This window comes from Plecotus auritus (genome assembly GCF_963455305.1).
Source record: "Plecotus auritus genome assembly, chromosome: 4".
Classification (NCBI taxonomy): Eukaryota; Metazoa; Chordata; class Mammalia; order Chiroptera; family Vespertilionidae; genus Plecotus; species Plecotus auritus.
The window spans coordinates 146,847,615-146,870,064 of record NC_137775.1 but is presented as its reverse complement, the minus strand read 5'-3'; the positions used below and the strand labels follow the sequence as shown (position 1 = coordinate 146,870,064).

At 41.0% G+C, this 22,450-nt stretch overlaps 1 protein-coding gene across 1 annotated transcript in view; it reads right to left on the bottom strand.

Annotated features, from left to right (window-relative positions):
• AMPH (amphiphysin) overlaps positions 1-22,450 on the bottom strand; it is a 158,508-nt gene that overhangs the window by 34,458 nt on the left and 101,600 nt on the right. Inside the window, exons 8-14 of the mRNA XM_080666970.1 lie at positions 17,528-17,603; positions 16,790-16,872; positions 13,897-14,035; positions 12,461-12,589; positions 6,173-6,289; positions 3,275-3,298; positions 1,072-1,095 (exon numbers count right to left, since the gene is read on the bottom strand). Of these exons, the coding sequence (XP_080523096.1) occupies positions 1,072-1,095; positions 3,275-3,298; positions 6,173-6,289; positions 12,461-12,589; positions 13,897-14,035; positions 16,790-16,872; positions 17,528-17,603 (592 nt within the window). The remainder of the gene's footprint in view (positions 1-1,071; positions 1,096-3,274; positions 3,299-6,172; positions 6,290-12,460; positions 12,590-13,896; positions 14,036-16,789; positions 16,873-17,527; positions 17,604-22,450) is intronic.

The window sequence follows — 22,450 nt, the reverse complement described above, 5'->3', positions numbered from 1 at the left end:
CCTGTCATCTAGCACTTTGTCTCTGTCAGTAAATTCATCTGCCATGTCTTTTTCTGATATGTCAATTTTCTCAAAATACCTTTTCTTGGTCTTTACAATTTCTTTACACCTAACTCTTAGATCGTTCCTAGTTTCCTCTTCACTGGTTTTTAAGGTCTCCTGGTCTCGCTTTCCTATTGTCTTAAGATCAACTACCCCGCTTCCTGTACTTTCACACGCTTTCTCTTCACATCCCTCTGTACTTTCTAGTGTCTTGATAGCAATAGCTCCAATGTCTACCTTTCCACATGTCTCCACACCTGCCCACATAGAATCTTCTGTCTTCTCTTTCTCTGCCTCTTCTTCTGACTTTTTAAGATCTTCTTGACTTTCTTTGACGAGGCCACCAGTTTCCATGGCTGGTATCTCTGAGCCAGGTAAGTCATAAGGCTGCTCCGTCTCCACATAAGCAACAATGGCACATTCAGCCTCAGGCATGGGCTTTGGGGACAGTTGTCCATCTCCACATGGAGGGGCTGGCCCTGGGACATGCTCACCCTGTTCGGCTACAGTGTGCCCGTCAGCAGAAGGAAACATCCCGATGGGTAATCCCATGTCTTGCTCTGCTTCAGAAAGACATGCAGAGTCTTCCTGAGACCCACCGTAGGTAGTTTTCTGGCTGAATCTCTCTGAACTAGCATGAGGGCCCCAAGTAAATGCGCCTAGGTCAATCTGAGATCTTTGAATTTCTTCGGCCAACCCACTCTCTGGAGTTTCCTCCATGATCAGGTTACACAAGGAAAGACTTTTTGAAGAGTCAGTCTTTAGAGTATGCAGAACAGCAAAGGAAAAAAAAAACAAACACAAGATGAAATAGAGCATGGTAAGAGTTGATGAGAAACACAAAGTTCTTTAGTAGGGTAGCACCAGTTAAACAAAACTAGAGAGTATTAAATTAAATAAGTGGCTTAAGGTTAAATCTGTGACTAACAATGCCACAAGGAAAAAAAAAAGCTCATTTTAGATAATATACCATGTATACAATGCATATTAAATTTTTAAAAATCCAGAATTTTCTGGATATTTACCTACCGGCTGGACCAAATCAGCGCTTGTCTGTATGAGTAAAAAAATAAGTAATAATAAAAATCGTAAGGCAAGAGAAAAAAAATTAATTGCTCATACATTAAAATCCCATGCTCTCCAGAGTCAATGTTCTGCTAATAGCTGTGGTTTTCACTGGTTTGAGATGAAATTTTATAACTTATTTTGTGATAGGAATGAGTTCGGTCCCAATACTGTCAAGATTATACAACTGAGACATACAGAAAGCCTCTGCCACTTTCTAGTATCAGCAATGTTTTATGGCTATTCCATGACTGTTGCTCTAGCAGACTGAAATACAAAGCTTCACATACATAAGCATGAGAACAGCAGCAAGCTCTAGCAACCACGAAATTACCCAGCACCGTCTGCTCTGACACAACACCAGGGTAAAGTCTTCCCCAACCAGCCTGCACTTGGTTCTGCCTTTGAGGTGGTTTTTGGATGGAGGATGATCTGATACTAGCTACTCTGACTGCCTGGAGGATTCTCCTCAGGTTCTCCCCCCATCCTAGGAGCTTTGTCTGGATACAAAGAAACAACACTGGGGAGCAGAGAGGATCAAGAAATGGCGTAATAATGTCCAGGGAGCTATTATTTCCCAATCTTGTCACTTCTACCATTTCTAGCAGGTTTGCCCTCTAAAATAGTCAATATTCATTATAGATGATACTTTCCCCCTCACCATATCCTTTTCAGGCAGGGAAAGAAAAATATGGTATAGCTCCAACTAAAGATACGAAATACTGGAATAACAAAAAAGTAGCTTTTTCCTCTTACTCTCCATGAAAAGTAACACAAAGTTGGGACTAGAATTCAAATATCCCGAATGCCAATCCACGCATCCCTTTTTGCGAATATACAGGTCAAACATTTTTTTTAGATCTTGTCTTGAGAGCTTTCCATGATGCTTCAAGGATCCTACATAGATTATAACCCTGCTCCTGCGGCAGGGACTGGGATAGCCAGGGTTTTGTTTTTAGGGAAGAAAGTAGCAATGCCACTTTGGAAGACTACTGGCTCATGAAGAGCTAGATCTTCCAAACTTTCCTGCTGCTGTATCACTAAAAAAAAAAAAAAGAAAAAGAAAAAAAAAAAGAAAACATGAAACTCAAGTTGAGTTCTAAAGACCAAATGACCAGGGCTGTTCTAAGACAGGGTAGACAAAGTCTAGCCCGAGCTATGTGAGGCTCTGCGTGGGTGTAGCCAGTCTTCTAATTTCATACCACGGAGGCTACCACCTCAAGCTCTGTTTGCATCTTTTTCTCAACTCTGAATTCTGGAAGCACGCATCCTTGCGCTTCTACCTTGTATTGATACATCCAGACACTGGGCTAAATAGTCTACAAACAGTATCTCTCTCAATCCTCACATAACTCTGTGGTAGGTATCATTACCCTTACTTTACAGATGAGAGAACCTGAGGCTGAAAGACTTTTAGAAACTGCTCAGAGTCACATTGCTATAAGTAGTAGAGTTTGGACTCAAATCCAGGGTTGTCTGGCTCTAAAGCTCAAATTCTTATTGATTAAGCTTCATTGAAAAGAAAAATGAGGCCCTAGCTGGTTTGGCTCAGTGGATAGAGCATCAGCCTGCGGACCAAAGGGTCCAAGGTTCGATTCCAGTCAAGGACACATACCTCGGTTGCAGGCTCCTTCCCAGCCTGGGCCTGGTTAGGGCTCATGCAGGAGGCAACCAATCTATGTGTCTTTTTCACATTGATATTTCTCTCTATCTTTGTCTCTCTCTTCCACTCTCTCTAAAAATCAATGGAAAAATATCCTCGGGTGAGGATAAAAAAAAAAAAAAAAAGAAAAGAAAAATGAGAAAATCGTTCCCTATGCAGAGTAGCCAATGCTTTACATTTTCCCATTTATGCTTCTCTTGTGTTCTATAAGCATTAACAAATGTGCATGTCCTTCACTACAGCCCTTCTCCTAGCCACCAATAATCCCAGGAAGAAGCATAAAGGGGCATCTCAAACTCTTGCTCATCCAGGAGTCTGGCACATGGGCACCCTTTTCCTCACCATTGTTTCTAGTGCTGGTAACACCTGGGACCGTCAGGGGACTCCATCATTATTTAAAATGTTCGGGCCTTCTTTCCATTACAGATGAAATAAAATATAACAAGCTTTCTAAATTTCCAGGGACCCAGATACATCAACATATAGAATTCTTAGTATGCTTACCGTCCATAAGTCCCAGGGCAATGTCTGAAAGCAAAGAGACAAAAATACTGTTAGTATACAAATCCCAAGCATGTAAAAATTACTGAGATAATAAATGTTCTTGAAATAAAATAATAAGCATTTTGAAGTATTTAGTACAGCACTGTTCAACAGAACACTCTTTGGTGATAACCATGTTCCCTATCTGTGCTGTCCAATATGGTAGCCACTAGTCACATGTGGCTACTGTGAACTTGAAAGGTGCTAGTGTAACAGAACCAATTTTTTTCATTTTACACAATTTTATTTTATTTAAATTTAAACAGCTAAATGTGCCTCGTGCTCCCATATTGGATAGCACAGTTCTACCAATGTGCCTTTTGCTATACAAGTAGGAAACTGTATCTGAAACATGGTGAATGGGGTTACTTTAATACACATACATTTACACACACAATTAAATGATGTAAACAAGGTATCTAGATGCGAGTTTATCACATCTTTGAGGAAATGTGCAGATTCTAATTATTGCTGATGCTATTTCCTCTTTCCCCTACACCAAACTGAAGAGGAGGCATTATGGCCACTTTGATGGTACATGAACCCCAGAAAAGTAGTTCTTCGATATGTTGAGTTAGATAACACACAGCTCAGGTAATTGGTAGCATGAAAATAATCCTAAAACATATGAATTAATTATGCTTACTACTGGAATTTTAAATGTAAAAATTATTTATCCTGGGGAATGAATACATATGGTTCAAAAAATGGCTTGCCCTGCCCTAGCCAGTTTGGCTCAGTGGGTAGAGTGTAGGCCTGCAAACTGAAAGGTCCCGAGTTCGATTCCGGTCAACAGCATGTGCCCAGGACAAGTAAGATATCAACCAAAGAACTTAAAGCATGCATATAAGCATAACCCATGGACACAGACAGTAGCGGGGTGAGGGCATGTGCTGAGGAGTGGGAGTGGCCGGGGAGAAGTCAATGGGGAAAAAGGAGACTTATGTAATACTTTAAACCCGTGGTCGGCAAACTGCGGCTCGTGAGCCACATGCGGCTCTTTGGCCCCTTGAGTGTGGCTCTTCCACAAAATACCACAGCCTGGGCAAGTCTATTTTGAAGAAGTAGCGTTAGAAGAAGTTTAAGTTTAAAAAATTTGGCTCTCAAAAGAAATTTCAGTCGTTGTACTGTTGATATTTGGTTCTGTTGACTAATGAGTTTGCTGACCACTGCTTTAAACAATAAAGAATTTAAATTAAAAAAAATAAAAAAGAGCATGTGCCCAGGTTGCAGGCTAGATCCCCAATAGAAGGCATGCAGGAGGCAGCCGGTCAATGATTCTCTCTCATCATTGATGTTTCTCTCTCTCTCTCCTTCTGCCTTCCTTTCTGAAATCAATAAAAATATTTTAAAAAATGACTTGCCCTGTGTGCGTGGGAAGGGGGGAGACCTCTTTTTCTGATGTCCTCTGTGATTGAGAATTACTGCTAAGTCACAGCCTTTTCTGCCCATGTCTTTGTAACTAGAACTAATCCATGTTTATGTACTTGTTTTGAATCACTAAATGTGAACAGCAAGTTAGAGAATCTGGCACTGCCATCTTAAGAACGGGACAGTTTCCAGATGGGACTACAGATGTCTCCTTTAGAGTCTGCACTACAGAACGTGGGCTCTGTGGTTCTGACTGAACCCACCCGCTTGGCGTGAGCCTGCTCTCACTGCACCACCCCGCCTCGCCCAGCCTGCTCTGCATCTATGCACAGCCTGGTTGGTGTCTGGGTTAGCATCTACTTCTACAATGACTAAGAGGGAGAGTAAAAAACAACTCCACTGAAAACCACAGGTATTCGTACAGGGACTCCTTTGCACCTAATATGCATTTTCTGATTATCCAGGTGGTTTATGTTTTCTTGCTTTATAGCCTCTTAAGAATCACAGCTCCTAACAGCATAATGCAGACAGCCACAGTATTTTCTCCAACGGAAGGCAGCAATGTAAAACGTCATGTTTATCAAGCCTCGGGATCATGAAAGGATGTGTTCGCTTGTGTGCACACAGCAGAGATCACAAGGTGAGGTGTTCTGCTAGCAGTAAGAACACTGATTTAAAACATGGGATCAGGTGATGGGTAATGCAGATCACTTTGAGTGAAGGGGAAAGAAGGCCAATAGAATTGAGCAGCTGTGTTCTTGATGTTAGCTCAGCCTAAGACTTCTTAGCAAAGGAGGAGAGATGTGATTAGAGCTGGATCACAGGACAACTCCATAGTGTGGTGACTCGATTATGGCTACCGGGAAGCCAGAGCAGTTGCACAGTGGCACACACAACTTTCCTAGCTGCAGTAATTCTTTTTCTCCAGAATCAAGACTTTAAAGATTAAACCAAGGTCACTTTTTAAAAAAAAATTCTGAAAGAACCTTAGTCCTAGATCCACACAAAGTTCCATGACTTATGGATTCATTTAATCATGAGTTGATATAAAAGAGGCGTCTCTTGATTCAAACTTGCAGACAGAAATGCTGTGGGATCTCACCCACTAACCATCACAACATCCACTGCAGAACTTTGCCTTCTGCACTAACGTAACGAACCCTGGAGAGTAAGGCAGAGGAAGTCCATGATTTCTGCTGGCTGCCTGCACATCAAGAGCTCTGAGAAGGAAGTATTCTGAATGATTTTCTGCTTTCCTTGGCCACCAAGACAGAACCGTCAAAGGTACTCTGAATAATTACTCTGAGATTGATGACTCCTGGGCAAACTGGAACGCATGGTTATTCCAGCTCTATGGACAGAGAAAGCTAATGGTAGAGGGAGCTTTAGAATAACTGATACTGATAAAGTTTCCATTTTACTCTTCCCTCCCAGCTTATTAAAATTTATGGAATATCATCTCCAAACATCATACAAACCACTTAATACCTGAGACATGGGTGAGTGGGTCACTCCAGCAGAACCTGCAGAGGTTACGTCAGGCTTGAAAGGGTCGAAGTCCAGATCCAACAGAGTCTCCTCTTTCTTCACCTCAGGGACTTCATTCTGTTCAAACAAAACAAAACAAAACATGCACAGCTTGAATCTGATAAGACTTCATCATATAACCCCCACAATCCTCTCATATTAGTCAATATTCCAGGGGTAGCTTACCATTTAGGGTGGCTCACCCACTTGCTCCCAGAGTCACTAGCTAAAAGTGATGAAAGGGGAAATAACCAACTCTGGCCAAGTAAAACCTGAGATGCCCAGGAACATGGCCCAGGTTTCAGCTGCTGTCCTTGGCCAAGATCAGTCAACAAAGAGAATGTCTGAGAGATGTATCCTACTGCCACAAAGACCTAAGGAATCTTCTTTTCTGCTAGTTCCTACATCTCAGGTCAAGAATTACAGATGATCAGATGGATAAAATGGGCCCAGGCATCAACTCATTACAGTAACTCACTGCTATGATGTCCCCTGTGAAGCTAAATTTTAAAAGGAAGAAGAAAGGAATCATTGTCTACTGTGACCACATCCCAGTGGTACCGTATCCCTACAGTTAGTTATCATGTATTCATTCCTCATCCATAATATTGTTTTTCTGGACTGTGAGTATGAGGGAGGGAGAGTGAAAGGAAGAAAGGGAGGAAGAGAAGACAACTATGTCCCCCAATGTTCACCACAAAATGAGCTCTTAGCCCAATAACATTCCTGGATTAGAAAGAAGGTAAGTCAAATAGGACAGAGAACAAAAGCCCTACTATAATAATAGCAAAAATTTATAAAAATAAATATTAACATTTGTTCATTTATTATGGTATCATGATATAGAAAAAATAACGTGGGCTTGAAGGTGGCCTAACCCAGGTTCAAGTTACACAGTATGAGGCAGAGCTGAAATAAAGTCCCCATAAACTAGACATGGTAAAGGATTGGTTTTCACACAATTCAAGTTACATGTGTTTGATATTTAATATAAGCTTCAATTTTGACCATCTGTTGTCTAAAAACTGAAATATCACAACAATGGATAAAGTATTATATGAGAACACAGCTGTTGAGAGAAAAACTTTAAAGAACAGGAGTTATTTTAATTAATATTGGTCATAAACATAAAATAATTTAACTCAGGAATGTGTAGAAAGCTTGGGACCATAACAGGGAATATATTTTTTTAGTTTATCTACACTCATTGTAGAAGGAAATCTACTTAAATATCATGATGTTGATTTTGAGCTCTTTTTTGAGTTATCTGTTTTGCAGCATGATTACTCCTCATATATATACTTTTTAAATTTCACAAGGATAATGTTCTACTGAGATCCATCCCTCTTTCTTTACTAGTTACAACCACAAAACTGTCAACTGATTCTGTTGGCCCCTATTCAAATTCAGCATGAGTTTTGTTACCAACTTTTATATTGGTACAAATTACATTTTTAACATTTTGAAAACATATATTACACTTAGAATGTGCTTGGCAGGCTCTTTGGTAATAATTTTATACATATTAACATTAACTCGTGTTCATGCATGCCAGGGTTCTTGTTCTGGCATTAAGAAAGGTTCAGCAATCTGGAGAAAGGCTGTGTGTAACTTAAGTAAGAGTCCAGAGACGAAAGATAATTTTGAAAGGCATCGGGGGTCAGAGGAGCCTGGCTAAAGAAACCAAGTTCTCCTTGTCTCAGGACCCCTTGCTTTTTATTAACACAATTTGTCCCAAGGCAAGGTGGAGATATACACTTCAAAGGGTAGGGTTTTGTACAGAAGCATTGTCAGATTGGGGAATAGCCTATGGCTGTTCAGGTGTTTGGCCAGTAGGAGGCAATAATATGTAGATTAAGATGCCCTGAGCTGTCTGGCAGCAAACAATCAATTTAATGCATCCTTTTCAGGTTTGGGGAAATGCCTTTAGCCATTCCAGCAGGCAATAACATATGTGACTCAGCCCTTGTTGAGTCCCCAAATTCCATCAAACTTTTGATGAAACTCTTGCAATTATTACATGCTGGAACTGGCTTCCGGCACATGCACTTTGCTGCAGTCTAATGACAACAACACTATTGCCTTAAAAGAATTACTTTACCCTATTCCCCAATCTGAGATTTACCTGGTTTGTCTGATCATTACAAAAAAATTGAAGAGCAGATAGCATATTTTTCCCATATGAAGATGAGGAGACTGAGCTGAAGGAAGTTATATATTGCCCTGGGTCCCTAACCTGCAACACCACTGATCAGGAAAGCAATCAGATACTTATTACTCCCATGCTCTTCCAAGCTGCCACTGAGATCCAGCCCCACCTCTTTCAAACAGGGATCCTCAAGATCGGCAGAGGAATTCTCAATGCTCTGTGAGTCCTCCATAAAATTTCAGGCTGCACAAATACATCCAAGTCCCTTATGAGCCTAATGGGTCCCCTTAAGGAGGCTCAAATGGGAATTTAGAGATCATGGGTGAAAAGAGGCATTAAACTATAATTGCTATGCTGAGCCTTTGATTGAGATAAATAAATCTGGGTGTGTAGCCCAATTTTGCCACTTACTAGTTGTCTCTCTCTGAGCCATTAATTCAGCTTCATTGAGCTTCATACATACAATGAAAATAATTTTATCCACTAAGATTACCATGAGTGATAAAGACAACAAATACATTGTACATAAAATATAGGATATACTCAACACTGAAATGGAAGCTAATGTAGTTAATTACTATTAGTAATCATGTATATCTATGTAAAATTGTTATCAAATAGCCATAATATTAGTTTGGCTGTCTTTGACATGTATAGCTGATTTTTTTCAGGCTCAATGTATATTTGTTTTTTCCCCTTAATCTTGAGAGTTATACCTTAAGACACTCACATCAAAGAGTAATTTGATAGAATTACACAAAGAGCAAAAAGGGGTTGCCTGTTTATGTCTGCCCTGGAGCCACGCAGTGTAGCAGAAAGATGACAAATTTGCTCATCTCTGAAATAGGGATAATGACCTGAAGATCACAGGAATGTAATGTATGTATCCGGAGAAAACCTTCTCAGTACATCTCAGCTTCCTAGCTTTTGATACTCTGCTTCTTGGCAGCTGGCATCTCATTTTCTCCTGAGATTTCTGTTTATTTTTGAATCATTTCTATGTGCATGTCTAAAAACATTATTATTCCGATGAGATAATCCGTTCACTTAGAATATTTAACTTGACATATAATCTGATCAATATACCTAATATCATGAGCACACATATACATGTGTGTAAGTCCAGCCGCCCTAAGTATAGAACATGTAAAGTCACATTATATTTTAATGGACAATTGTAAATGGTCCAACTTGACCCAGTTGACTTTTGCCCTGGAAGAAATCTGTTAATTCGCTGTGGTACTTTGTTCATAGCCACAAAATTGCATCATGTGGAAGGAATCCTGATGCTGTAAAACAGTGGTTCTCACGTGTGATCTCAAGACCAGCAGTGTCAGCATCACCTGGGAGCTTGTTAGAAAAGCAGATGCTTGGCCCCCAGCCCAGATCTGCTGAATCAGACGCTGCTGGATGGGACCCAAACGGCTAAAGCAACACAAAATGGCTATATCTATATCTACCGAGGAACAAGCAAGGAAGGGAATTGTTAGGATGCTTCATGGAAAGGTAGTACCTGTAAATTTTAAAATAAAATCAGATTATGTCGCTCAAGAAGCTAAAAAGGAGATTGAAATATGAAACTTTGCTTCACTCCTTCTCTTGACATCATGAAATAAGACTAACAGCCACTGAGTCCATGGAAATGCTTCCATGTGTCCACCTGCTAGAGCCATGCTGCTTCTCAGATTCAGAAAAAAAATGACAGAAACACCTTTCTGCCTCCTCCCCATATTAAAAGAAAATCATATAAAGGAAACTGAACCCCCAAAATGCACCCCCAAAATGTCTCCAGTAGGTAGTTTTTGCAAATCGCCTGGCATATTGATAAGATTGATGGACGTGACCTACAGCCAGTAAGTTATAAAAGGTACTGGGCCTGAGAGGCTCCCCCTCCCTTTCCAACAACTTCGCAGTCTGCACGAAGACTGGTCACACCAGCAAGCGCTCTACCGGCTGTCTCCCTGCAGCAGCGGCTGGAGAAGGTTCTGTTTTGAAAGGTGCTTGCTGTTCCTCTCCCCCAACTCTTGACTGTTCCTATCACACTCACTCAACAATACCAGCAAAAGTTAATGCTCTCAGAAGTACTTAGCGGCCTCTTCTGGGATTTGTAATTTTAAAAACTGCTTTGACCCTTCCCTCCCCCTCACCATGAAGGACCCTTATCTATGAGCCAGCAAACTGCAAATAAACACATTTCAAACTGCTTGAACCCCATCTTTATTTCAGCACTAGTCCACCTGTCATGTCTCCTCTACTTCAGTGGCCTCGGCTGCTGATGGAAATGTCCTTAGGTGAGCACACATGGTATCTAGGTGGCCACGTTCTCCCTTTGTGACACAATTGGGAGGATGTTCTCAAAGGGTCCAGGTGAAAGCAACGTGAGAGTAAGAACGCTATCGCCCTAAACACTCTGGACTGGAAACTAGCAAAGAAGAGAACGAAGCTGGGCTGTTAGCAAACAGACAGCACAGCTCAAGTCTGGTGCCAGCAGGTGCTGAGTAAGATCGTTTGGTTCCAGGCAGCTATTCCTGGCAGCATCTGTGTATCCACAGGCATGACTTGTCCTTGCACTGATAAACATGCAATTCCCCCTCCTCACAGGACCTGCTAAGTCTTATTTCAAACCCTAGGTAGCTTAACAAATTCAGCAATCCACACAAATACAGCATTTCACACAGAAGAAGGGAATAAGTAGCCAAAAGCATTGTCTCTTGAGAAATGGCCTCCAAAAAGATGACAAATTATGATTTGCCACTGCGCTGCTTTTTATTTTCTGAACCCCCTAATATCAGTACATTACTTCTACTATTATATGTGACTATAATTAGGCTGTTGTATGCAGTGTTGCTATTGATGTGTTCAGTCATTAAAGTCTTGCACTCACACATCTTGAAAAATGTAAATATTACTTCTAATCCTGAGAACACTGGGAGGAATGATACTGGCATGACTGGGGACTTTCACTCTTAAAACAAAGAGTTGGCTTCCATGACAGGAGGAGCAGCTCTGGAAGTCAAGACCATTCTCAAGGCAAGGGGAGCGCCAAGCCACTGGGAGACACAGGTCTACAGTGCCCTGAGGGTGGCCAGGGGTGGAGCACCTGCACCAGGTGCTTCGAAATCCAGGGCAACACTGATGGTTCCATGTGCCAAATCATGTGCATAGATACCTTAAAGCCTGCTGAAGGGCAAAAGACTTTAAATATTCACCTCTTTAATTTCATTTTCCTATTCTTTAGTGGGAAATCATATAAAAGAAGTAATAAAGGTGCAAACATGAATTCATTTATATTGATGTTCACCAAAGTGCCAGTGAAATAATGGAAAAATCAAAAGCAAACTATGGTCACAATCAGAGGTTGCTAATTCCATCTGATAGACTACACTGGTCAAACATTTTTTTAAAGAAGATAATCCTATGACATGAAAAAACGCTCAGTGAGATTACGTAGAAAAGTCAGGAGTACATAACAATACAATTTGAGTATTGTGGGCAAAATCAGTATATAACTGGGGTGGGGGTTGGGGGGAAAGACCAAAATAAATAAGTCAAAGCATATTTGTGACTAAGTCAGAGCGGTATGTTTTAAGTGATTATTAGAATTCTTCGTTTTACACTTTTCAGTATTTTCCCATTTTCTACAATAAGTATGTGCTACTTAATCTTAATAAACAAAAATAATGTGAGCATTTTCAAATATTTGAAAATGCTTTAGACAAGCAAACCTAAATAGCAACTGAAATTATATTGCTGGCTCTAATATCTGCCACTTTCTTTCTTTTTGTTAATCCTCACCCAAGGATATCTTTTCCATTGATTTTTAGAGAGAGTGGAAGGGACAGGGAGAGACAGAGAGAGAAACATCTATGTGAGAGTTAGGGAGACACCCATTGGTTGGCTCCTGCACATGCCCCGACTGGGACAGAAGATCATCCCTACAACCCAGGTATGTGCCCTTGAATGGAATTGAACTCAAGACTCTTCAGTCCTGACACCCTAACCGCTGAGTCAAACTGACTAGGGCTCTGCCACTCTCTTTAGAGCTGGCCCCAAGGGCCCTCTGCCATGCTGCTTCATGGACCTCTGTACTAGGCACTCACCTGGGAAGGTGTCGTCACGCTGATTTCTGGAACAAAGTTGTCCTCAAAGAAACTGATGATGTTCTCCTGCTGCAGTTCCTTTGTCGGGGTGACTTTAGGCAGAGGTGGGACAGGTGGTCCTTTCCTCGTCTGTGAGGCAATAAACACAAACAATACTTAATTCAGCCAAAGATGACATGTGAGACACGCAGAAATCTCCTGTGATCAGAGCTGGGAAGACAGATCACTAACCAAAATGCAGATCTGCACATAGAAACCTACTTGATTAAGGTAAACAATGCCACCTGCTGGGGTGTCTCTCTGAGCACTGACAAGCACTGGTCCAATAAAAAAATCCAGGCTCTGAGGCTCCATTCACCTCAACACAAGAGCTACACACAGGGCCCGAGGCAGGTGCCTGTGACTCTCAGGTTAAACGAAGGCCATACCTTCTCTGAAGCAAATGAATATGACTTCTCACCTCAGCAATAAATTAAAAATTTTAAATTACAGTCAAGCAAGTTTTTCACTGGAATCACTGAGACTACATACAGGCAGGAAGCATTTCATTTTCCACTCCAATATTTTCCAAAGAACTTTAAGGGTCTATCTGTTCCATACATCTTCCTGGGACTCTCCTTACTTATTCTCAGCCGTATACATGAAAGCTTGAACTGCACTGGAGACTTTAAGATTTCTCAATGGAATTTCATTTTCACCCAAAGGAGGAAAGAAATGGGTGGCAAATTTTCTCTATATTTGCCTTTCCCTGGCCCTTACTGTTTCTTTCAATCATTTGCTTCCTACACTTTGGTTGAGTGTCTATTCATGTACAATATATGGCGGGTGATACAAAGTGTGAAGCCTGGCCGGCGTGGCTCAGTGGTTGAACGTAACCTGTGAACCAGGAGGTCACAGTTCGATTCCCCGTCAGGGTACATGCCAGGGTTGCAGGCTCAATCCCCAGTGTTGGGAGTGCAGGAGGCAGCCTATCAATGATTCTCTCTCATCATTGATGTTTCTATCTCGCTCTCCCTCTCCCTTCCTCTCTGAAATCAAATACATATATGTTTTAAAAAGTATGAAATCACATATACACAAAAGAGCTTTTCATGTCTATAAATTGCCCCGAATGTTACCTAAAGAGCTACAGGAGGGAGGTTTCACAGAGAAGGTAGGATTACACGAAGCTTTAGGAAAGGAAGCAAGAGATGGGAGCAGAGGAGAGTAGGGGAGCCTGAGATAAACACTCAGGTATAGGATGTGCCAGGAAATAAAAATCCAAATAAGAAAAATGAGTTGACTCCTTAGTGACAATCACAATGCCTAAAGCTTCACCCCTCAAAATCTCCCAACCAGAAACTCCTCTCGATGCCCCAGAACGCAGGGCTATCCCAGATGGGGTCACCCCACCACACGCTCTTCTAGTCACCGCAATGTATTTGATCTCTTCCTACCTGAGAAGGTGACCGAGGCCGTGCTGGTGCGGGAGATGCAGGCGCCAGCGTATGATTGGGACTGGCTGTCGGGCTCGGAAGGGGTGAAGGCTCCTCGGGCGGTGATGGTGTCTTTGCGATGCGGAGAGGACCCGAGTCACTAGATGAACACAGGAGATGTGAGCAAGGGGCCTTCTAAGGAGCAGTATTTATTTATCAGGGGTCCTCCACTCCAGAGAAATCCTGAGCCTTAACAGCTATTATTTATCTACTCCACCTTCCAGGTTAATTCTGATGCTTATGAACGTTGATGTAATAACTAGTACCATTTATTGACCACTGTGTGCCAGACCCTGTTCATAGATTATCTCTAATCACCACAATACACATGCAGAGGGGTTAAAAATCCCTAAAGTCACTTGGCAATTTACTGGATCTGAATTCAGGCCTTACTAATGCAACCCTTATTCTTTCCACTGACCCAAAGGGGCCCTGCAAGAATCTTTCAAACATAAGCTGAATTGAATGAGCTAATTTCACTTTTGATTTACAGGAGAATCTTGCTATGTCGTAATCTATAGAAAAACCTTCCTTGAAAAGTATAACTTTTATGTTAAAAGGCATCCTTAGGGTAATGTTAATTAAGATTTCATAGGAGTGCTTCCTGATACCACTTGGAAATTAATTTCATTAACTGTTTCTGCTTCCACACCTTAAAGAACAATGACTCAGCTCAGGCACCTTGAAATGTGCAAATAAATTATGTGATGGGCCCTAACCGGTTTGGCTCAGTGGATAGAGCATCGGCCTATGGACTGAAAGGTCCCAGGTTCAATTCCGGTCAAGGGCATGTACCTTGGTTGCGGGCACATGCCCAGTAGGAGGTGTGCAGGAGGCAGCTGATCAATGTTTCTCTCTCATCGATGTTTCTAACTCTCTATCCTTCTCCCTTCCTCTCTGTAAAAAAATCAATAAAATATATTTTTAAAAAAATTATGTGATGGACCAGAGTCAGAAATATTTACTGACAACCCACCACATCCATGGCACCAGGCCAGGTGCTGTGAACAGCCCAAATTTAATGACTAAGAGGGCATTTGGGATACATTCTGCTTCTAAGAATTTCAAAAGTCTATAGCTGAGGGAACCTGCATCCCAAACTAAATGAGCATGTACACAGCAGCATGGTCTACAGGGGAATGGGTGCTACAGAGAGAGCAAGGCCACACCCCAGGACCGGGCCATGTGCCAACAATCACGACCTCTGTCGGGAAGCCCCGCCCCAGTCTATGCTTAACTGAGATAGATCCCACTGAGCTTACTCACCACCTCGTTCTGCAGAGGAACATTGAACAAAAAATGAAAGGAACATTTGTTAAGTGACCATGGCCCTACTCTCTCCATTTTATCTGACTTATCAACTTAGAAGTTTTCAGATGCATTTATCCCTTTCATTTCTCCATAAAGGAGCAATCCTTCATTTTGTTGATGTATTTTATTTCTAAAACACCCAAAAGTCATTTTGATATTGCTTCTTACTTTGTTCCTAGCTGTATTGGAAACAGTAGCCCTACCCATTTCATGCATTCTTTTAGGCAATATTCTTTCCCTTAGAAGGAGAAGCTACACTTCATGCCCACTTAGTACATACAGAAGCCATACAGAGACTATGAATACAGCTTATGCAAAGAGCAACGATAAGAATATCAGCTTCCTTCAGAGAGACCTCACACTGACAGATGGAGATGGTGGGGCATATATTTCTATATATAGAAATATATGTATTTCTATAAATGTATGTGTATGAGTGTATATATTGATGTTAAAATTGCAAATGTAGAATGTCACACTGCCTATTAACACTGTTTATTCCAATAGCATCTTTCTCCCCTACTGATTGAAAAAATGAGATCTTTAACCAGAGAGACTCTTGGACTTAAGAAAGGCAATGCATGTTAACCACATGTAGAGTCACAAAACTGAAAGCTGGGTCTTTGGACTTCCAGCCCAATGCCTGCATTCCTTGAATATATAATGCCTGTGAAGGATAGATTAAAAGGGATTCCAAAATCACAGGAGAAAGCTGGTATAAAGCCAAATGACCCTGGCAACACAGATACTTTGCCTGTGGATCACTGTGCCTTTGGTGTACTTGATTGGCACACTAAAAACAACCATACGCAATACAAGCAGAGCCATGCAGTGTTTGTGAGGTGCAGTTAGGAGGTAAGATGATGGTGAGGTCTCACGTACTTTCTCCTTCCTTTCTCAAAATGGATTCTTTAAGTATGTCATCACCAACGATAAATCTCAGGGTTAATGGTTATGAGTTTGGGGAATTCCTTCCTTCTCCAAAGAAAGAACAAGTGCACAACTAGAAATTATATGTTAAAATTTATACCATTGCTCTCAGTTCCCATGGAATGCCCAGAGGCAGAGAGTCAATTCTATGGTGAAGATGAGAAAAGGCCATGGTGGGCAAATCTGAAGGCTGAAGGTAAACGTGAAAAAGCAGGCCAGCGGGCATGGCTCAGTGGTTGAGCATCAACCTATTAACAGGAGGTCAGGGTTCGATTCCCAGTCAGGGCACATGCCCAGGTTTCGGGCTTGGTCCCCAGTGTGGGGTATGCAAGAGGCAGCCAATCAATGATTCTCTCTCATCACTGATATTTCCATCTGTCTCTCCCTCTCCCTTCCTCTCTGAAATCAATAAAAATATATATTTTAAAAAATATAAAAAAGTATAGAATTAAGTAAGGCTGGTGTCTGCCTCTGGTATATGGAAAGGCTCCTTCATTTTAGATTTTTATAGGATGAGTAAAATAGCATAGGCTGATACAGACTGCAGAACTTACAATAAGCATTGCATTAGAGGTGAATGGACATGAACGCGGCTCTGATGAACATGGCCTACCTGGGAGCACCTTGAATGGTGAAGGCCTTGTCAGCATGCTGCTCGCCCAGTTTCGTCATCACTTCATACAGTTTGTGGCAAAGCTAAGGGGACAGAGGCCACCTGTCTATTAGCTGCAAATCATTTTGATGCCTACTCGGGCTATTGCCCCCCCAAAAAAGGTTTATTGAAAAGTTAGAATTTGTGTCAAAAAGGTCACAAACACAAATAAACTTTTAAAACTTTACATATATTTCTTAACCAGAGTACAGAACAGAAAACAAAAAATAACTGTTTACATGGACTCTACTGGAGATAAAGTTATACAAACAACCACCTGCTAAACCGAGAGAAGACCAGTGGACAGCACAGCTGCCGATTATCTGAATATTTGGAGACATACCTTCCTCAGCTTAAAGTATCACTTGAAACTCCAACATTAAAAACTGACTGAAAAACAAATGCAAAACTCTAAAACTGTGACAATGACAAAAGTAATTTCAGAAGAGAAATCAAAGCAGCTAGTGATTCGCGAGAGCACTTTTGTATACCCACGCACTAAAATCTTGGTCAGATATAGAGAACTATGTGGTCACAACAAAAAACTTTTAGAAGTATTACTAAGAGTAATAATACACTATTAAAAACAACATGCAAGTGAACGCATTCTTTGTATAATGCTATGCCACTTCATTTGCTTCCAGAATAAATGTTCATTTACTTTATATTCCACATGTAAAAGTAATCATCATTACTCACCACGGCAATTTCCTTATGAAATTTGGCCTCAAGGCTAGAGACATTTTTGAAGGTATTGACATAGAACCCAACTCGTCTACCATGTGGAGATGCAAAGAGGAAAGAATAGAAGGGAAAGACCAGTGAGCAAAACTGTATTTTTAAAAAATATTTATTGTTGAAAGTATTACATATGTCCCCCCATTTCCTCTATTGACCCCTTCTAACCTGACCATGCTCCAAGCCCCAGGCCTTTACACTACTGTCTGTGTTCATGGGTTATGCATATATGCATAAAGTTCTTTGGTTGATCTCTTCCCACCCACCCATAGCAATGAAATATATTAAAACAGGTTTTATTTATATAATTTTGAATAAGTTGGGTTAAGTAAAATACTTAAACCAAAGTATGCCCAACTGTTCCTGATCAAAAATATGAACAAAAATAATATATTTTTTTGGCCTAGCGCACCTCTCCTAAAATGTAGTGAATACCCTAAGACATGGTTCCCACACCTGAGGGTGCTTCACAGTCACCTGGAGGTTTGTTTCTGATTCAGCAGGTCTGAGGTGGGGGTGAAGAAATGGCATTTCTAACCAGCTCTAGGTGCTACTGATGGCACTGGTTCAGAGATAACACTTCGGAACCACTGCCCTAAGCATTTACTTGTATTTCAGATCTGTATCTTATAAAGGTCTGGAGAAAGCAAAGTTTATTTTTAATCTTTACAAATGTAAATGGTCTGGTTTTAGTATATTTTGATTCTGAAATTTGTGTGACAGAAAAAAATAAAAGACCTATAAGTTAATTACAATTCTTCAGCTAAAGTAAGAGTGTGCTTTCATTGAACAAATGAAAGTACAAGCTGTCCATTCACAAATATCTCAAGCCTCTCTGTGAAGCAAAGGCATTGAGGGCAGGAGGCAGGTGTTCTGTGACATGAGCAAAGTCCCTTAGGCTATTTAGCTCCCTAACAGTAATACACTAGTCAGCCCAGTGGATTCAGTCCAGCAGCCACAGTATAAGCTCCCTCTGCTCTGAAGGAGGGCTCTTTGGACTCTGGTGTAAATTCAATCCTTTTGAGTCCACCTGTGTAAATTACACTTTGATTTAATTCATGTTTCTGTTTCACTGACATTATCAAAAATAAGCCCAGAATCCTAATTGGTTAATTAGATTCCAAATCTCAATCAAGAGCAAGAAAGAACTTAGATACCGAATAATACATTGATTAAACATATACTCAGGAAGTTTATGATAAGAATACTAACTGGGAAATAGGAATGTGTCTATACACAATAAAGGATTTAAAGAATGAGATGAAGGATAGAGAAAGGGGGCTTCTTATGGTTTAGCTGTATCCTGTGGTGTGTTAGATTCCAGCAAGCAAAGGTAGCCCAATGTTTCATCATCATTAAAGCTCAGAGAGAGAGCAGCTATCTCAGTATTTTTATATATTCCCTCACTTATTGTTGAGGTAGTGGTCCCCACTTTATATCCAGGAAAACTGAGGCACAGAGAGGTTAACTGTCCAAGGTCATGCAATTAATAATCAGAGGACCAGTATTTGGACCCAAAAGGAGGAAAACGCAATACAAAAGCATGAAATATTTGCTGAGAAATTTTGCTGAAGCATGAATATTGCAACTTCTGTGCTTTCCCATGAGTTAGGTGGATTATAATTTTAACAAAATAAAAGCTAGAAGTCCAATTTAGAGATTCTGAGGTGAAAAAATAGTTGAGTGCTAACTCTCTCCAACCAATAAGACTTGCTTTTTCTATGGCTTAACCTGTACCTTAAATTTCTACCATGTTTCACTTAATCTTCTTAAAAAACAAAACAAAACAAAAAATCCCACACACTTTATAAGACTAGTTTAACTGGGTTTCCTTCATCGTTTTTTTTTTTCCCAAGCTTTACTGAGATACAATTAACAAAATCATAAGATATCTAAAGTGTACACTGTGGTTACTTGATTTACATATACAAAGGTGGGCAAAATAGGTTTATAATAGTTCATATACGGAAAGTACAATAATTAATAAATAGTAATATGAGGAAAAACTCTGTTTTGAGTATACACAACTGTAAACCCAATTTGCCCACCCTGTATGTTGTGAAAGGATCCCCCATTTAGTTAATTAGCACATCTATCACCTCGCTTTTTTTTTTATGAGAACTTTGAAGTTCTACTCCCTTAGCAAATTTCAATTATGTAACAGTGTTATTAACTATAGTCATCATGCTTTATATTAGATCCCCAGACCTTATTTATCTTATAGCTGAAAGTTTATACCCTTTTACCAACCTCTCCCTATTTCCTGCACCCCCAGCCAATGGCATCCACTTTTCTAATTTGTTTCTGTGAGTTTGCCTCTTTTTAACTTTTAAATTTTTTTTTAGATTCCACATATAAGTGATAGCATAAAGTATTACCTCACACCTGTTATAATGGCTATCATAAAAAAGACAAGAAAAGCAAGCATTGGCAAGGATGTGTAGAAAAGAGAATCCTTGCACACTGTTGTGAAATGGTGCAGCCACTATGGAAAAAAGTGTGAAGGTTCCTCAAAAAATTTAAAATAGAACTAAAATATGACCCTGGCAATTCAGGATCTCAAGAGACAAATCAATTCTCACATTAATTGCAGCATTATTCACAAAAGATATGGGCAGAACCCAAGTATCCATCAATGGATGAATGGATAAAGAAGATGTGAGATTATATATAATACTAGCAGCCTGATGCACGAAGATTTGTGCAAGAATGGGCCTTCCCTTCCCTGGTTGCCGGCACCACCTTCGCTCCGGCCCCGGAGCCGCCTCTTTCTGCTCTGGCCCTGCCTTCCCACGCTGCCCAGAGGCCCTGAGCAGCTGCAGCAGTGCGGAATGCCTGCGTGTGCAAATTAACCCACCATCTTTGTTGGGTTAATTTGCATACTCACTCCTGATTGGCTGGTGAGCATCGCAAAGGTATGGTCAATTTGCATCTTTCTCTTTTATTAGTATAGATTATTGTGCATATGTATATATAAATATATATACAATATTATTTATGCATGAGAAAAAGGAAATCCTGCCATTTGCAATAAGACAAATGGAGCTTGAGGGTTTTATGCTAAATGAAATAAGCTGGAGAGAGAAAGACAAATGTTTCACTTAATCTTGATATTCTATCTCTACATTGATCATGTGTTCCTAATTTCACAATTTTTTTCTTTTAATTGAATTAAAATTATATATATAACCATGTATATGTTTGTGTATGTGTGTGAATATAGTTATATAAACATACGTAAACATCTATAATAATAAAAGCGTAATATGCTAATTAGACCAGATGTCCTTCCGGACAACCTGCCAGATGAAGCCGGGGCCCGGGTACCTGCTGGCAGCCGCAGGGAAGCCTGGGTCCCGGGTGCCAGAGGGAAGCTGGTGCCTGCAGCTAGGGGAAGGCAGGCCTACTCTTGCACAATTTTCGTGCATCGGGCCTCTAGTCCTATATAATAAAGATGTAATATGCAAATGGTCGTTACACAGTGAAGCATAACGACCGACCACGTAACGACCGTGTAACGACCGGATCACGGATCAGCAGGAGGGTGGGGCAGCAAGCTATCGCGGGGGAGTTGGGGGCGTACAGGAGGGCGGGGCAGTGGGCAGAGAGCTACTAGAGCAGGGTGGGCAAACTTTTTGACTCGAGGGCCACAATGGGTTCTTAAACTGAACTGGAGGGCCAGAACAAAAGCATGGATGGAGTGTTTGTGTGAACTAATATAAATTCAAAGTAAAGGAGTGGAGGGGAGAGCAAGAGAACCCTCCGCTCTTTCGGCTCCAAGGGCCGGATAGAACAGCCGAATGGGCCGGATCCGGCCCGCGGGCCATAGTTTGCCCACGGCTGTACTAGAGGGTGGCAGCGAGCTACTGGTAGACAGATTTGTGCGCAGGGCTACTAGTATATTAATAAAGAAAATCCTTGTACAGGGTGCTTGGGAAATAGTAAGTACTAAAGAGAGTCAGACCAGAAGCCAAGGAGACAGAGCCTGGTGGTGTAGACCTGTGCTCTAAGACAGAGGACCTTCCTGATTGCAAAGCACAATGTTTATCTGCAGGCAATGGTTATCTGTGGCCTCTGGCCATGTTTGCGAGTGGGGAAAGGAGAGGGCCTGGACCTGCATTTGAGAAAGTAACTAAGGCAAAAGCTGCATGGGAGAGGAGAGACTGCAGATGCCGACAACCGTGCAGAGGGACCCAACTCATTGTACTGTTGGCAGAGAAGTCTTCCTGGGCACTTTATGTGACAACTCGGGACTCCTTTTCCAGGACCCCAGTTAACCAGTCAGTGATTCCTCATACTTTCCCTCAATTAGTCAACAAAGGGCTTAGCCTACACTGGGTGCATGCCTGGTGGTGGGCTAAGGTGGCCCCAGGAACTAACAATCTCATTAGAGGAGACTGATTAATGAACACATGCTCCATTAATACTGGTAAAAGAAAGAAGCAGGTTTCCAGACAGGGTGTAAATGTTAAAGTTATCACAAAGGCCATACATGACTAAATATGAAAAATAACTAGATTGTCAGAAACAGCTAAAGGAACTGGAGAGGCGAGGGGAATAAGGAGCCCTGTGCCAGCTGCGAACATCTGTTTGAGAAGACAAACATAGGCTGCCCTGAAGAGCAGGTCAGATTTAAACAGAAGGTGGGTGCAGATGGGGGAGGTAGCTGAAGTTGATTGATGAGTTCTGTTTTATTTTCATTAATATGTCACTATGATGAACCAAACCCTAATGAAGACCTGTGAATTAAAACTGTGCAGAGCTTTACCATTTATTTCCTTAGAATAAGTTTCTTAAGTGTACTATTAAATGCTATGTGAAAGGGTATCCTTGTAAACTTCTAGGTTAAGGGAAATTCTCCTAATGCCTTTAACTGAGATTTGA